General features: G+C 38.3%; 1 protein-coding gene across 2 annotated transcripts in view; it reads right to left on the bottom strand.

The window, feature by feature from the left end:
- The window catches only part of LOC124379039 (astrotactin-2-like), a 362618-nt gene that overhangs the window by 267694 nt on the left and 77581 nt on the right, over positions 1-17343 (bottom strand). For both annotated transcript variants that reach the window (XM_046839046.1, XM_046839047.1), the window contains exon 2: positions 13356-13543. In XM_046839046.1, coding sequence (XP_046695002.1) covers positions 13356-13543 — 188 coding nt within the window. The remainder of the gene's footprint in view (positions 1-13355; positions 13544-17343) is intronic.

Raw genomic sequence — 17343 nt, 5'->3', positions numbered from 1 at the left:
CTCTGAAGCAGGAGATCTTTCACTCCAATCCATAGGAAGTTTAATAGGCTTAAGATTTGATCTTGCCATTGTTTTAATCTTATAGTAAAAAATCGTTGGGACTGTTGTCCACGTGCGCATCGCTTTAAATATACACGCTACAGCATGCGTTTCAAATCGTGGACTCGTATACCTTTGTAGAGTTGTCTAACGCTCCGCCTGAGATGTTTATAATTAATAATTTGGAAAGCTCTCGAGATGTTCTCGCTATTGACTTGTCCTGACTGAGAGCTTGTAAAAATAAAAAAAAAGGACAAAAAAATTTCTTTACTTTTTGCATGCAAAGTAGTTTGACAAGAAATAATTGCCTCTAGAAAACAGGCTAATCATCGGTGTAGTGCTCGAACGCAGCCACCTGAGCGAGAGAAGCTGCATAATTGGTTCAAGTTCAACTAATTATTCGAGGAAATGGTATCGACATTGGCAAGGAAAAAAATATCGCATTTGAAGAAATGAGAATGGAGAAGAAACGCCATTGTCCATAAGAAATGTCATAATAATTTCTTAAAGAAACAAGTCCCTTTATCGTAATCTCCGCTTGGTCAACACCATAAAGCCTAAAAATATTTGCACCCCTGTCCGTTCGGGCCCCTATTATTATATTTGAGTTCACTTTATCTGCACTTGCAAACGCTTCTTAACTCATTACTTGACACACATGTAGTGTAACTTTGATTTGACCTTGACCTGACCCTTTGGCAATTCTGTCTTGAATTTGTCTGCATGAAGAATAACAAAATGTATGTATTTACTAGCATTCAAACTATCTTCTTTCCTCACGCTTCCTCTGTCACGTGACTGAGACACGGTGGCTCAGGAGTCGTGTTCAAATTGGACTTGTTCAGAAGACGTAAGACATAATTCATCATCGATCACTCGCTCTGGAAAAATGAACATCGCCGTCTTTCTGAGCTCTTCAGCCTCCAGCGCAGTAAATATAACAGCACGCTGAGCTCATCGCCCGCCGTGATAAACTTTATAGTACGAGGCCTCGTCCAAGCGTCTTCCAGCAGCTACACAATCTTGTCTGATTCGCTGTTATTTGGCAAACGCACGCTCTTTCAATCACCCACCTCTCGTTTGTGTCAACACCGAGCCAAGCCGCGTGATTGAGCGCGGGCAGAATGTAAACATCACCCACGATAACTCAATTAGACAGCGGTCACGTCCTCAACCACGACGCAACGAGACGACTCCGCAGCCTGGTGACGAAACGTGAGCCTTCTTCAGGATTTTATTTTTATCTCTGTATCCACTCATGCTACTGATTCACAAGTATTGATACAAAAATGAAAAACTCATGAACACACTGTTTAAACTGGTGACCTTTGCATTATCATTTTTTCATTTATTATTTCTTTATTTTATTAACCATTCACACCCACAAACTTCTTCTTCTCCACCCCCGTCCTTTACATCTGCCTCGTTCGAAACAACTACCTGCATGTCTTCCGTCAACACATCCATAAACCTCCTCTTCCTCTTTTCCTCCTTCCTGGTATCTCCATCCTCAGCATTCTCCTACTGATATACCCCATGTCCCTCCTCTGCACATGTCCAAACCATCTCAATCTCACCTCCCTCACCTTGTCTCCAAAACGTCCTACATGCGCTGTCCCTCTAATAAGGTTATTATTATTATTATTATTATTATTATTATTATTATGTGATATTATTGCATAAGATATATTGTATCTTAGTAAAATAACTTTATAAGAAATTAATCAATCAAATCAATGAATCATTCAGTCAATCTGAAGTACTATACAGTTAAAAAAAAAAAAAATTAAATAATTGAAATAAATAAATAACCAATACATATACATTAAAAATAACAAAATAAAATGAATAAATTATAATCTCAGTATCTTTCAGCTTCATGATTCCACCCCCCTAAAAATAAAAATAATAATTTTTAATAGTCATTATTTAGTATCTAAATACTTGATGTTTACAAAAAGTTTTTTTTTTTCTAGTTTAAAATATTTTGACAGCTTCTTCCTGCACCAGACTGTAAAAATAATTGAAAAGAGGAAATAATTTAAATGACTTTAAAAAAGATGCCATTTTTGTAATGTTCTTGTGAAAATCAATTCAGTGCAAGACTTCTGCTCTACTGTACTCCTGCAAAGAGATATAGTATTTGAAAAAGCGTCTTGCTCACACACACACACACACACCACACGTGTGTTTGTGTGGCATGTGTAATGAAAAATACCACACGACTGTTTTTGATGGAGCTGCAGTCATTTTCTTTCTACACACCAGTCCTCACAGGGTGTCATTTTGGGTTATTTTCTGAAACGGAGAATCAGAGCAGTGATGGTGATGGAGCAAAACTTGGCTGAGTGATTCGCAGCCATTTGGAAGTGTGTGAAGAACGTGCTGCGTGTGAGTCATGGACCAGCGAAACTTATTTTTTTCTCTGAAAGCTGATGACTGGTGCATCCAAGCAGTGATGAACGAGTTCTAACTGCCAAATATATCGTGAACGAATAACAAACATTTCGGTGAAACTATGAATCAGATGCCCTGCTTTCATCATGCGATGTAATTAATTTATCTTCTAGTGGATTTGTTTTGCTCCATAGGGATATTTTGCTCATTTAAAGACATAATCTTTCATGGATCATGTTTTTCAATGTGCTTAGATACAACATTAATTAGCAGTAGTGCTCATAGGGCTTCATATGCCCTTCATGACAATAGTTATAAACAAACAAATAAACAACTCTTACATATATTTAAATTAGGATATAATGTCAAATATGGATGTTATATCAGTATTATGTGGCTCTGAAATTCCATAAAATCAGGTCCTATTACATTTAAATGTTATAAGGCTGCATAACACTGTTGTGTCATGCTCTTATGTCAGCATTACCTAATCTTTGTATGTCAAGATTAAAATAAAGCCTATACTGGCTATTATAATAGCTGACACCTACATTAATAGGCCTTTATACATGATTATGTACAGTCACTATGCACTCTACTGCTTGCATGATGGGAATACGTAGGTGTTATGAAGCCCTATGACCCCCCTTAAGTAAAGTCTTAAACAACTATAGAATTGGGTTTTGAGCAATTTGGGTTTTCACTGATCTGAACATTATATTATATCACTTAATTGGAGGAAGGTTTATAATGCTGCATAGCACCTTTATAAGTCCTGAATGACAGCACAGATAATTCGACATAGCCTAAACCCACACCTTTCATACAGACAGTTCTTTCAGGGAAATAACTCCAAGTGATTTTGAGTGACATAAGGTTGAGTTATAATTCTTTTAAGGCTGTATAACCTTTAAAAGTCATGAAAGCTGACTTTTTGTTGGTCAAAGTCACATAACGATGATGTGATGCCAAACATCAAGACTAAACTCATTGCTGGTGAAAACAAACATACTGCATGTCTCATCACGGCGTCATAGCATGCATATAAGCATCCATATACATCTCATAAGCAGAAATTTACAAGTGCAATGGAAATCAGAGTAAATACATGGTACAAAACTTAGCTAAAGTCTGTATGACTGATGCACCTGCTGAAATAAGCACTTTTTTACATACTTGTGCAGACTGGTTATGAAAGGATTATGTAGCCCCAAATGACGTCTTTGAATAGTTATAAGCTGGAATATGCAATTATTTTAATTAGCAGGAAATATGCATTGGAATTAAAGTTCACAATGTGATGAATGCTGAATGCAGACTGTATATGCGCAGTGAATTAAGCCTTTATGAAGGTTTATGTAGGCTTTTGTCAGTTGCTATGAACAGCTAAATATAATTTTTGGGTCATTAACTTTATATACAGTTGGATTTTAACAAGCTATTAAACTCATGGACGATAAAACAGACAACAAAAGATAAAAGGATAAAGAAAGAAAAGGAACGTTTCTTGAGTCAAAAGATCTTAGCACACATCCACGTTTCTTCCCGCCAGTCAGTCTGTCACGCCATGATAAAAGTTCATTCCAGCTGACAGATACTGTCACACTCCCATTATGCTCGAGCAGACTGTGTGACATAACCTCCGAAAAGACTCATCAGGAAGCAGAAGAATTGGTCGGTACTAATTAATTCCTAATTGGCAGTATCTTTGTCTCCCCACAAATAGTCTTCCACGGAGGAACACTCAAGATATGCAAAGACGTGGCTTTGTGGAAAAAAGGAGATTCTACAAGTTACATTTCTCTGGCAGCCTGACAGGCAATAAACTGGCTTCCTGTTCTGTTCTGTCTTGTCCTCTCATGCATTCTCCTGTTCTGTACATTTTCTCCTGTCCTTTATTTACCGGTCCTCTACTACCTTGCATTTTCCTGTCCCGTACCCCCTGTCCTCTCCAGTAATTACCTGTCCTGTACCAGTGATCTTCTGTATATGCCTGTCCTGTCTTCCCTTCCATTCTCCTGTCCCGTACCCCCTGTACTCTCCAGTAATCACCTGTCCTGTTCTTTTTTGCATTCTCCTGTCCTGTTCCCATTGTCCTTTCATGTATTCACTTGTTCTGTCTACCCTTACATTCTCCTGTCCTGTACCCCTTTGTCCTCTCGTATATTCGCCTGTCCTTACCTGTATTTACCTGTCCTGTCCTCCCTCCATTTCCCTGTCCTGTACCCCCTGTCCTCGAGTGCATTCTCCTGTCCTCACTTGAATTCTCCTGTCCTGTACCCCTTGTCCTCGACTGTATTCGCCTGTCCTGTCTGCCCTTACATTCTCCTGTTTTGCACCCCCTGTACTTACCTGTATTCAGCTGTCCTCTCCTCAATTCTCCTGTCCTGTACCCCCTGTCCTCGAGTGCATTCTCCTGTCCTCACCTGTATTTACCTGTCCTGTTCTTTCTTGCATTCTCCTGTCCTGTACCCCTTGTCTCTCCGTGTATTTGCCTGTCCTGTACGCCCTTATATTCTCCTCTCCTGTACCACCTTTCCTTACCTGTATTTACCTGTCCTGTCTGCCCCTTACATTTTTGTTGTGCTGTACCTCTTGTCCTCCCTTGTTCTCCTGTCCTGTACCCGCTGTCCTTCCTTGCTCTTTCCTCTCCTGCATTATCCCATTCTGTAATTATTTTGTCCTGTATTCCCCTGTCCTTTCTTGTCTTAAACTCTTTTATCCTGTACTTCCCTGTATCTCATTTATTCTTTTCTCTCCTGTCCTGTGGATGAACCTGGAGAATCATCTGGATGGTGTGTTATTTCCCCATTAGCTTGTACACAGTTTGTAGTCTGTCTCTCAGATGCATAGCTCTGAATCTGGGCACATTTCTCTCTCCTACTGCACACACTGGGCATTTATTTCTTGTCGCAGTGCTTCGAATTCTAAATCTAAGGACGGATGAGATCCATGTTGAAGGGCTTAACGGCTGGTGGTGGCGATATTGCTGCGTGAAGTCTGTTTGCTCTCGGCGTGCCGAAGACAGAACGTTCTGGATGTATTTTTATTCTCGGATGCAAAAATAAAACACTGGTACAGTAAAAGGAACAGTATGTATATATATATATATATATATATATATATATATATATATATATATATATATATATACATAGAATAGAAAAATGCTGTTCATTTATACTGACATGATATAAGACATCCAAACTATGAAAAAACTTGGGAAAAACTACATGGAATTATGTAGAAAGCAAAACTTTCTTGTTAAATAACCCAGAATATGGTTTATATTTTTAATTCTACAAAGTAGTTAAGAAAACTGCTCAATGCCCCAAACATACAGCTATACATTCTATAAATGTTGAATGATTTTCTTCTTACAAAAGACTTCAATTTATTTATGTTTTTTTGAACATCTGCCATATTAGCTAAACAAGTTGTTACCACTGTGCCATCAGATAAACTATATAAACATATAAATGCTTGATAAGAATATGTTAATCTAACTACATGCGACACCGTTCCATATTTTCACAGCTTTCAATATTAACACATAGAACTCGTACTGCATTTAATTATAGCTAATAAACAAACAGGCTGCGTTTCCTCAGGCAACAACTTCACCCAGTAATACTATTTACAAATTTCTCTGTGTATAAACAGTACAGCAAATATTACATTCCATTCCGCAACCTGCTGCTTAATTAACACGGGTCACTTTCCCAGCATGCAACTGCTCGGAGAATTGATTTTTCTTTTTCTTTCTCTCTTTCCACAGCATCCTCTCCCCTCCCCATACACCGAGCTAGCGTTTTAGTTTCGCCGTAAATAGAACATCACAGCCGTGAACGGGCGGAAGTTTCAGAGGGTCCCTCATGCCGCAGCTAAAAGTGGTCTTTGATATCAGGTGAACGAGGATGAGACACGGAATCAGTGGTGCACGCCGAGAACCCGTAGGCAACGACGTGAAAACAGACAGAGCATCACATATACAGAGCATCAGGTTTCTATGAGCGATTATGCAAAGATGACGAACAGAGTCATGCTATGATGCGTCGCAGGGTCTGGATGCGTCTGACCGGCTCTCGAGCAGGCTTACAACCACATGACTTCTGAAATCAGATTATATACTGCCACGTGTTTTTCACAAAGATTGAAAGCATTTCTTTAGAAGAACAGATGCTGTTCTGGCGCTCGCATAATAATAGCCAGCTACCGAAGTTGTGAATTCACTAGAATATATAATGATCAATTGTGGTGGTCATAGGGCGACGTAACACCTATGCAACTCTTACATTACCCCCTTACTGACAATTATTATACAAAAAGAGATCAGTAAAACCCATATTACTATGTGGTTCTCATTAAGAATCCTCTTATACCTACTAGATGGCATAACAGCTCCATTACATGATATAAGATTGTTATAATGCTTCATGACTTGCTGAATGATCCTGGTCTATATAGCTCAGTCAAAACCTAATGACACATGCATTTATGTATGATTCTGTATATGTCTGCGTTGCCAATAAAATATTGTTTCTTAACTTATGTCATCATCAGGAGTTATGCCAGCATTATAAGCTTTTATAAATGCATCAGTGTTTGTATCAGTTTTTAGCCAGAATGGCGCTTTTTCCTTCAGTGTGGCCTAACGCTGGCATTACGTGACATAAGGGTGTGTTATGACACTTTCTGTAGACCATACGTCTATGTAGACCTGCATATAACATACTGACTAATAATCACTCTAATTATAGGGTCATTGTGACAAGGACAACTGTCATTATGGCGTTATTAACTGTTTACTATCAATTATTTGAAACTATTATTTGACATTTTTTTATCTCGCGATTAGATTAAAAGCAATGATGCATTATAACAAGTCGTAGTGCACATTTTGCATTAAAAGCTAATATGCAAAATAGCTATTTTTAATTTCATCCTTTTAAATTCAAGTCAAAGGCTTCTGGAGGATTCACAGAGTATGAATTTCACATGTACAGGAAACAGTTAGTTTCCTGTCTAAACATATGACAAATGCTTGAATCCTTGAAATGCATGTGCATGTATTTGTTGCTAATAAATAAGTTACAAATCTTCCCCATATCTGTTTTTGAGCTCCCCCATGAGTAATCTTGAAGCCTTGAACCCTGGTGCATGCCTCCATCGTCTTTCTGTACACACACCTCTGAATATTTACTTTCCAGCCTATTAGAAATCCCCACTGGAGTAAACACAGCCCTGAGAGACCCCGAGCTCCCGGTCCACCTCGGCGCATTTTTCCTGGTTCCTCCCTCCTGCTTCGTGTTACGAGAATATATTTTTTCCTCTACATGCATGTCAAACAACGCACAGCTTTAAAGCTCATTATCTGAACCTGCAGCCGTCGTCGGCCCGGCTGCTCCTCTACCTCTAACAGTGGGGGCAAAATTGTAACCTACGGAGTCATCATTATCCCGGTAGGCTAGCGTACGCGCTGCATGACTGGCAAGTGTGCCAATTAAAGCAGAATAATTCGAGCCACCCTCTGCTTTGTTCTCCCCATGTAACGATGCGTAATGCAGTCCTACGAGCTTGTTATGCAAAGCATTGTCTGCATCATTCTCTTCGCATTCGGTATACACAAAACATCATTCAGACACTGCTAATATTTGCTTTTTCATGCTAAATACTGTATAATTCTTGACTGGTATTTGAATTGCATTTGCTGTAAAAAAAAAAAAAAAAAAAAAAGGAGGGGATTTTGCATCATTTTAAAATGCTAAATATCCATAAGAAAAAAGTTCCACCTCATTTGTTTCAGACTTGACTGGTATGTAGTGTACACGAAACCTACAATTCTTACTCACCTATATTGGGTTACAAGATGCTTGATCTTGCTGTTCCATGCAAAAAAACTTAAAAAACTTAAAAAAAAATAATTATAAATATGCAAGTTATAACCACAGATGCCCCTTCTTCTACTTCTGGTGCACTTGCTTTGCAGAGCTTAAATTTGCATATTGGATCCTGATTGGTTTATATACTTTGTGATCTCGCAATAACAGTATTTTGCATATCCAATAGCAAGGTTTTGTTTTTTTCCTTGGGTACTACATTACGTGACACAAAAGTGTTATTACATCACAAAATGTGTGAGCAAAACCACATCCCATATGCAAATTACTCTGAATGTTCCTTATTTATTTGTCCATTGGATAAAATTCCAACATAAAAACATCACACACAAACACAATACACACTTTACACAAAAAAGATTGTCCTGTACAGTTTGTGATGTTTTGTGTCATCGTTTTTTTTTTACTTTTATTAAATTAAATTAAATTAAATAAATATATTGTATAAATTATATTAAATAACATTATTATTATTATTATTATTATTATTATTATTATTATTATTAGTCATTTTAGTGGTTTTAGTAGTAGTAAACGTTTTATCATCATTATTATAATGATTATTACACCACAAAAGTAAACAAAATCTAACAGATAGGAAAAGTAAAATACATTTCTGATGGTTCAGTGTGGTCATGGTAACATCACAACCATCCTCATCACTTTCTTTTCACTGTACAATGTGGACTGATTTATTACCTTTGGCCTAAAAGATATAACCTGTCTTTTATAATAATAAATCCGGTATTTATAACAAGGGTGAGTCATAAATGGAGGTGTGGCAATGAGCAACACCTTTAACCATCAAATGAACATATGGAGACAAAGCATTGGCATATTTTAGCATTAATACTTGTAAAATAATATAAATATTCAGTGAAAAAAGAATTATAGTGAAGTATTGGGTGCAGTAATGAAATGCAAAGTAGAGTATTAGACCGTGATACGTTTCTTAAAAGTCGTGTTTGGAAACGTGCCTTTATGAAGGATAGTCTAAATCAGGGCTGCTCACACTTTTTCAGCTCGCAAACTAATACTAAAATGCCAAAGTCAAAATAAAATACCTACATTAAAAATGCTAAATATATATTTATTTAAAGTATAGTTAATATAGACGCTAATGGCTTGCACTGAATAGAGTCTTAGACTTTTTTGAATGGCATGCGATCTACTCGTACTACCTTTGGAATCTACTGGTCGATCGTGATCGACGTATTGGGTACCCCTAGTCTAAATGATCTAAAGGCGCATTAATCTTCTTCTCCCAGAGCTTTACTGGAATATAATACACAATATTGCTAGGCTAAGAATCTTAAATACATCCTCACTGCGTTGTAGAGAAGAGGTTCTAGCTCCTGTGTACCTGAGATGTACCCGAGCAATAAACACTTCATATTCATAATGTGCACATGAATAAACAACAGAGGGCCTCGTTGCCTGGGAGACTACAACGTGGCCCAATCAGGCACAGATCTATTAAAGGTAACTGGCCTTCCTGGGGTCCTAAATTCTCCTTTTAAATGCTTCTGACAAGGGGAACAAGTGGCCGAGTGCGAATCGCCCTGCGATACTGAGGAATCAATAAAGGAAGTCTAAGCAAATACAAGCAATAAAGAAACCGCGAAAAGTCTCAAAGCTCTGTGGGCATAGTTTTGGTCCTTAAACAAATGACAGATAAACATCTTAATTCATTATAATAAACTCTAACAGGCTCTGAGAAAACCTGAGCAAATATGATGCTCGGTAAGGTTCTCATTATTATTATTATCTATCTGAGGCAATATTTGCACTTCATTACATGTGTTCATTTGAGGAGTCGATTTATCAAACCTACGCTACAAGTAAAGCAGATTTTATGAGGGGTTTTGCTAACAGATAGTGACCCTGACCTGCGTTAATGCCTTCCACAAGTTATAGATTAAAGTTGCCATTTAATCAGATTAGTGAAGATTAGATATATTTATAAAAATCACCTCGGATCATCTCATAAATCCAGTCAGTTTAGCCTAATTAAATCATAATACAAAATCCTGTCATTCAGGCTCATGTTAGCTAACTAACTCACTAGCAGTGATGACATTTACAATTTATAAACATTATTGAAAAATCTTCTAAAGAAAATCCATTCATAAGCTGCCTAGCATTAAATGCTGGCATGTGGGCTCATGTTTAGCTAGCTGTGCTACAGTAGCTATGACTTTTAACATATCCAAATATCTTCACAAAATGCTAGCTAATTGGCATGAATTAGCCGTACAGATTTTTAAACATCTATGAATAATGACTTACACAAATCACCTCATGGTTAGGGTTTGTGTTGGCTAACGGGTTTGTATCACCAGGGAGAATTGTGAGCATTTATGAATATGACATTATATTCTCTCAAATACAGTCGATTTAAATGAATAGTTGGCTAAAGCTAAAATCCTGTGCAGGCGGATCAGGCTAGTTAGCGTTTAACAAATATTTAGACTTGAATATGAATATTATCCACTCAAAATTGACCTCAGGTTAGCTCATCATTGCTAAAAGGCTTGTATTAGATATGTTTATTTGATGGCCAACGAAATGATCAAACATCTGAGCTATAATAGCCATCTAATGTTAAATGTGAACTGATAATAGCTAGCCAGCGTTTGAAATATGACCTAAAATCAATCCTGTCATTTAGATGGTTTGTGTCAAATCCTGTAAAGCAGGTCCATTTTGGCAAGCTGCCTACCAAATTTGTGGAAATGAACAAATAAATGGTGGCGAAAACCCTGAAAAAATGTGCTGCACCATAATTCAGCAACCAAATACAAATATAATGTATTGCGATATAAAACCGCTAATTACAAACAAAACAAATATTTATATCATATTGTTTGTGCTGAATTTTGTGTTTTTAAAAGCTGAAGTGTAATTTTTCTCTCTGTCACGCTCTCTACACGTCCTTCCCCACTAAATCCAGCTGCACATCACACAAAGACATCTTCGAGACAGCAGCTCTGCTCCTGGGCGCCGATTATCAAGCTGCAGAACGTGAACTAGAAGGAGGAGGAGAATGAGCGACAACTCACTGAAGGAAGAACAGAGCGCGCCGCACCTCGTATCTGTCACCAAGCTGACAGTGTTACAGTTAATGATGCTCATTCGAAACGCCAGAGCACGTCTCAGGCCTCTCACCCACACACAGACATGCACCTGATGGGCCTCTTCCTCATTTGCCCGTAGCCACTTACCCAATTGGACATCATTTGTACAGCCCAGGTGTCAATCAGAGGATATCCAGAGTGAATGCATGTGCCAAGTGGGTGCAATGGCTTAGCCCTGGCTAATAGTCTAGCGACAATCGCCACAAATGTGGTCATTCGTCTCGTTACTGAAAGACAGAGTTCGGAATTCGAGAGAGCAATGATACGTGATCTCTGAGCTACTGAATAGAAAGCAGCTATTGTACATGCAAGGTTTTATCTTCGTTTCAATTGAATAAAAAGGCAGAATATCACACCAAGGACGGCATCGGCCTGACGCTGACAAATGGACTGGTCATAAGTAGAAGGAAACTTGACCGCCGACAAAACCTCGAGCGGAAAGATTTCCGCACAAATCCAATCCCGCCAGAAGGTTATCTTTCATCGAAAGGTCCAAAAGGACCATTAGAGCACGTTTTTAAAAAGAAACATCCAATCAGTTCTTCGGGGTTAAAATAGATTTGCATGGATGTCAATATGTCCCATTTTGCAAACTTCGAGCCTTCAAACTATCTTTGATATGGTCAAGCTTATTTGAAGGTTTTTGGTGGGACCTTTGAATTTGTCCAGAGGGAAAACCATCACACGATTAGGAATCAAAATATATATATATATATATATATATATATATATGGGATCCCACATAAAACGTTCCCTTGAAATGTGTTTCCTTAAGGTAAAGTTTCTCAAAAAACGAACTGAAGAAGAAAACCTACCTGGATCCCAGATAATACTGTATTTAATAGGGTTGCAGTTTCATTTACAGCATTTTGGCATCTCATTCATGCACTGAGCAGCTATGGTATCAAGGGCCTTGCTCAGGGGGCCAGGAGTGGCAGCTTGGTGTGGCTGAGAATTGAACTCATGACCTTTAGATCCAGAGTCCAATGCCTTAATCAGTTAGCTACCCAGCTGGATGGAATTTTAGGGCTTCAAAGCCCAGTTTTGAAAACTGCCACTCTTGGGCCCTTGAGCAAGGCCCTTAACCCTCTGTGGTCCAGGGGTGCTGTATCATGGCTGACCCTGCAATCTGCTTACTGACATCATAACGATATGCAAGGAAAGAAAGTGCTGTAACGTGCACGTGACAAATAAATGCATCTTTTCTATTCTTTTTTTCAGATACTCTGGGAATAATATATTTGACTCCATGTAACGACTTAATTAAAGATCCTTTGTGGAACAATCATATACTTTTGGATTATTAATAAATAAATAAATATATAGAGGTCTATCTTGAAGACCAATTTTTGGTTTGACCCTTGGGGGAACCTGAACGGATTGATGTAGAATGTTTCCCTTTCATAGAGGGTTCCAAATAGAGCTCCTATACAAAGTGTAGATTTAAACAAGCTCTGAGGAACAATCACACACTTGTTATCAGTAAATGAAGGGTTCTGTAGGTTTCTGAAATGATCTAGAACCCTACATTTTAGAGATAAACCCGATTTCTGGTTCATCCTTTAAAGGGTGATGCAAAGAAAATTCCAAGCAAAACATATTTAGTTAGCTAACAATCCATACCTAACCGCATAATCATTGAAAGAACCTTAGCATGCATTTAGAGCCTCAAAATGTAATTTTTTGGCTTCTTCTGCCGCTGGAACCTTCAAATAACCTATTGGATGTGAACCCATTTTTGTCTGGGTCAAAACTTTATAATTGAAGGCATGTGTTCATCTGCTTTGTTTTCAAACTCGCACACTAGAAGCTAATGTTTAGCTTAGCAATTTAGCTAATTAGTTAGCGCTGGCCAGGATGCAGAGCAGCTGAGAGCACTTACCATGACGGAGATGTGAAGCAGGTGCACATGCTCGTGCAGGCCCTGTGATGGCTCTCGTGCTGTGGGCTGTGTGGCCTGGAACAGCTGCTCTGAACTGCTCATGGACACGTGGAAGAAGAGCGTCCCGTTCTCCAGCCACTGTTGCTTCCAGTGCACCTGCGAGATATCGGCACCTGTCCCCGACATTTCTGTACAGGGCAAACACAGAGAAAAAGGCAAACGTGAGCACCATGATGCATTGCTGCTAATGAGTCTGATTACTAAGTGAGCTTGTTTTCCAGCAGTGCTCCACATATTTGCATCAGAAAGCTTGTCACTTATTCCTGCAAATCTCCGAGCACTCATTTTTTTTCCCCACAAACCGAAAAATCTGCAAACCCATGCTTATTATGCTCCAAGGAACCTGCATAAATAATGATCCCCAGATGCATATATGCGTCAGTTTATCAATAGACAATTAAAAGTCTATTAGTCTTAATATCGCACTAACTCCGAGGTGACACATTGCGTTGGCATCACATACTGTCATTTTTTCAGTTCAGTTCAACTCAATCCTTATTTGTTTGCATGTTTAACAAAAAAAAGGATTGTGTATTTAGATGTTTGAATCCCTAATGGATGCCATTGCTGAGGAGAAACACCCTGAGATGATGTAGGAACCAAAGGGAACCCACCGTTTTCTGCCATGTTCTGGGGAGATGGTATTTTACTGGTTAAGACATCATTCTATGTATTCGTTTGATGAGTTTAAATCTAGACAACACCAAGCTGCCACTCCTGGGCCCCCGGGCAAGGCCCTTGACCTCTGTAGCTGCTCAGGTATATAAACGAGAATAAAGGTAAGTCTCTTCAGATAAGGGCATCTGCTAAATGCTCTCATTGCAAAGTAAACGTTCTGTGTACCCATTCTGCTAAAGGATTCCTGCGTCGTAGCGGTTTATAAACCAACGATTATGGGATCCTCGGGCCAAGCCAAGGAATCGGTGAACTTTCTTCGTGTTCTTGTCCATAATTCAAACTTAATTTCGAGACTCAGCAAATCCATCCAGAAACCTTTGGCTCGGAGAATAATGAATAATACAGCAGCGTCTTCTTCAGATCATTTATCATAAACAATTTTGCTGACTGTTTGAAATTTTTCCTTAAGATATGCATTTTTATAAAAAAAGATTTTCCTCATCAGCATCAAAAACAAGCCACCATGCACAACAATGTGCCACTCATGGTACTGCCTTTTGTCTTTTTCCCTCTTTTGCCCTATGCTTTATATGGTTTGGAGTGGAAGATCCCGAATGGCCTGTTATAGAGCTTTGACCTCAACCCTACTGAACACCTTTGGGTTCACCTACATCACCTACATTAGTAACTTACTTTACTAACACTCTCATAGCTGAATGAATCTCCACAAAATCTAGAGGAAACATCTTCCCAAAAGATCAGCAAACCGGGAAAAGGATGTATATCTTATATACAGTAAAACCACCACAACCTAGAAACATGAAATTAGTAAGGACTGGATAATGTTAAATTTAATGATGCAATCTTTTGTGCTTTGGAGTTTATCAAGGGTCTTACTTCAGCATTTCTTCTTTACACTTGTAAATGAAGGTAAAAAAAATTCCTGACTTTTTGTGTATCACAGGATCCCTGTATAAATGTGCATTGGAAAGGTTAGCATTGCCCATCAAGCCATGTATAGTTTATTATTATTATTATTATTATTATTATTATTATTCATGCAGAAAAGATGCCTAAATCAAGATTTTCTCAACACATCAACTAAAATGTTGAAAACGACGTCACAGAAGTGCTAATTTCACATCAGGAAGTTCCAAAAGGTAGCAAAAGTGAGTCCATGCTAAAAGGACTTGAGGGAGAAGGACCTTGAAAGACAGTAGCACAGTGCACACGATCAGACTCGTGGTGAAGCGCAGATAAAAGGGTGGAAAGATGGTTATCGAGGACACAGCACTGTTCTGTGATCGACCCGACCGTTCTGTGGAGTTACCGTGACCTTTGGGAAATGTGGCTGTGATCGTTCCTGAGATATGTGAGTGTAAGAGAGCTGGCTTAGGAAAAAAAGAAAAAAGAAAGTGATTCGGTATCAGTGCAAACCTGTGAAATCTGTGAAATGGTGCCAGCATATATATATATATATACACTTGTTTTTTTATCGTATTAATATATATATTATTATTATTATTCATATATATATATAATATTACCATGTAAACTGAATATTTTAAATCTATTTACTTGAGCCCTTTACCCCTAGGATTCTAGGATTTTAATAAAATAATTCAAATTATTTAGTCCAATTTTGTCACTATTACAGAACCTTCACTGTTTGCAGATCATTTCAACAAATGCTTTTTTTCTTCCAGAAACTGGGTAGAACCAATCTACTTCAGGTAGATACCAGAACTTTGTAGTATTTCAGAATACAATACCTTATAATACTGTATGCAAGTTCTTAGAAGGTTCAGGATCTGTGAGGTACAGGAATTGAGAAACCCTAGGATCTAAGGGACTATATTTAGTAAAATTTTAAAGAGAAAGAGACTTCATTCTTCTGTCACTATGAGAATACACCCACATTTTCACTGTAGGTGATTTTGCTTCCAGAAAAGAGCTCAAAGTTTCTAGTTATCTTTAAAAATATTCTTTCTGTGTTTCTTCAAGTGGTCTTTGGGTTCTTAGGGTTCTTTATAGAACCCTTATTAGGTAAACCATTAACTCTAAAATGCGTATTAGAGATGTGAAACTTCATAACTGAGACTAATGCGATTCTCATCTCGATGCATAAACAACGATACGATACATTAAATATACGTATGAAGCAGCTACTGATTCGATGTGATGCAATTCACCCCAATTACGACGTAGTGAGATCCGATTTCAATGGGATACGATGCAATGGCACAAATACGATGCTCAGCAATTCAGTATGTACAGAGAGTTCACTTTTATTCCTTCAGTTCAGACAGACAGCAAATCATCAATTTCCTAAAGTGCCTTCTGACTTCACAAGCACGCCTTTGTTGTGCAAAAAAAAAAACATGAAATAAAACCAGACGTTCTTTTCCCTGTTGTGTCTGCAGGAAGTTACAGCTCTACCTCTGCCATGTTAATCTGTATTTTTTCTGATGCTAAACACTTTTTTAAATCGATGCATTACATTATTAACTTTTATGCCTATTGCACATCGCTGAATCTTACCATCCATATGTTTTTGTATTGTAGGAGGGTGTGTGTGTGTGTGTGTGTGTGTGTGTGTGTGTGTGTGTGTGTGTGTGTGTGAATGAATAGGGTAGTTGACATCTTCTAGGGTCAGAGGGCAATCTGTCCGTGCAGTAATGAGAAGCAAGGCAGTGGCTAGGTGTCGTTCATAAACCTGATGGCCTGTGGGTAAAAACTGTTCTTCAGCCTTGAAGTTCTGGTTTTAGCTCTGCTGTAGCTTCTGCTCGAATGCAGGAGTGTGAAAAGGCTGTGCTGAGGCCGACTAGTGCCATCGATGATGCTGATCATCTTTGGGGACCAAATATTCAGGTAGGAGCAGAAGACAAAAAAAAAAGAGTTAAATGTGTTTTAAAGCTTCTGTTTCTCTGCTGTTATTCTTATCGAAAAGAGATTTCTAAATAAAGAATTATAGAATAATGCTGAAAAATGAAAGTAAAAATATGAAATTGGCCGCTCCTCTCCAGCTCCTTTAACAGGTTGTTCTTCAGCTGCGATGTGTTTTGAGAAATGGATTTCTTTCAAGCGTTCATAAGTCTCTAAACATAAATCTATAACAGAGACGCTGAGCGATGACACTTATTTTTAAGACTTGAGTCAGCAGACGCGTGTGTGTGTGTGTGTGTGTGTGTGTGTTTGAGCGCATCCTCAACTGACTCATAGTCTTTTCTGAAATTCAGTTCGATTTTCAAACAAAAGTTTCGCCGTTATTAGAGTTAAAAAAACTGAAGCGTACATGATCTGATCGTCT

This window comes from Silurus meridionalis, chromosome 25 (assembly GCF_014805685.1).
Source record: "Silurus meridionalis isolate SWU-2019-XX chromosome 25, ASM1480568v1, whole genome shotgun sequence".
Taxonomy (NCBI): Eukaryota; Metazoa; Chordata; class Actinopteri; order Siluriformes; family Siluridae; genus Silurus; species Silurus meridionalis.
The sequence above is the reverse complement of the archived record's forward strand: the minus strand, read 5'-3'. Positions and strand labels throughout refer to the sequence as shown.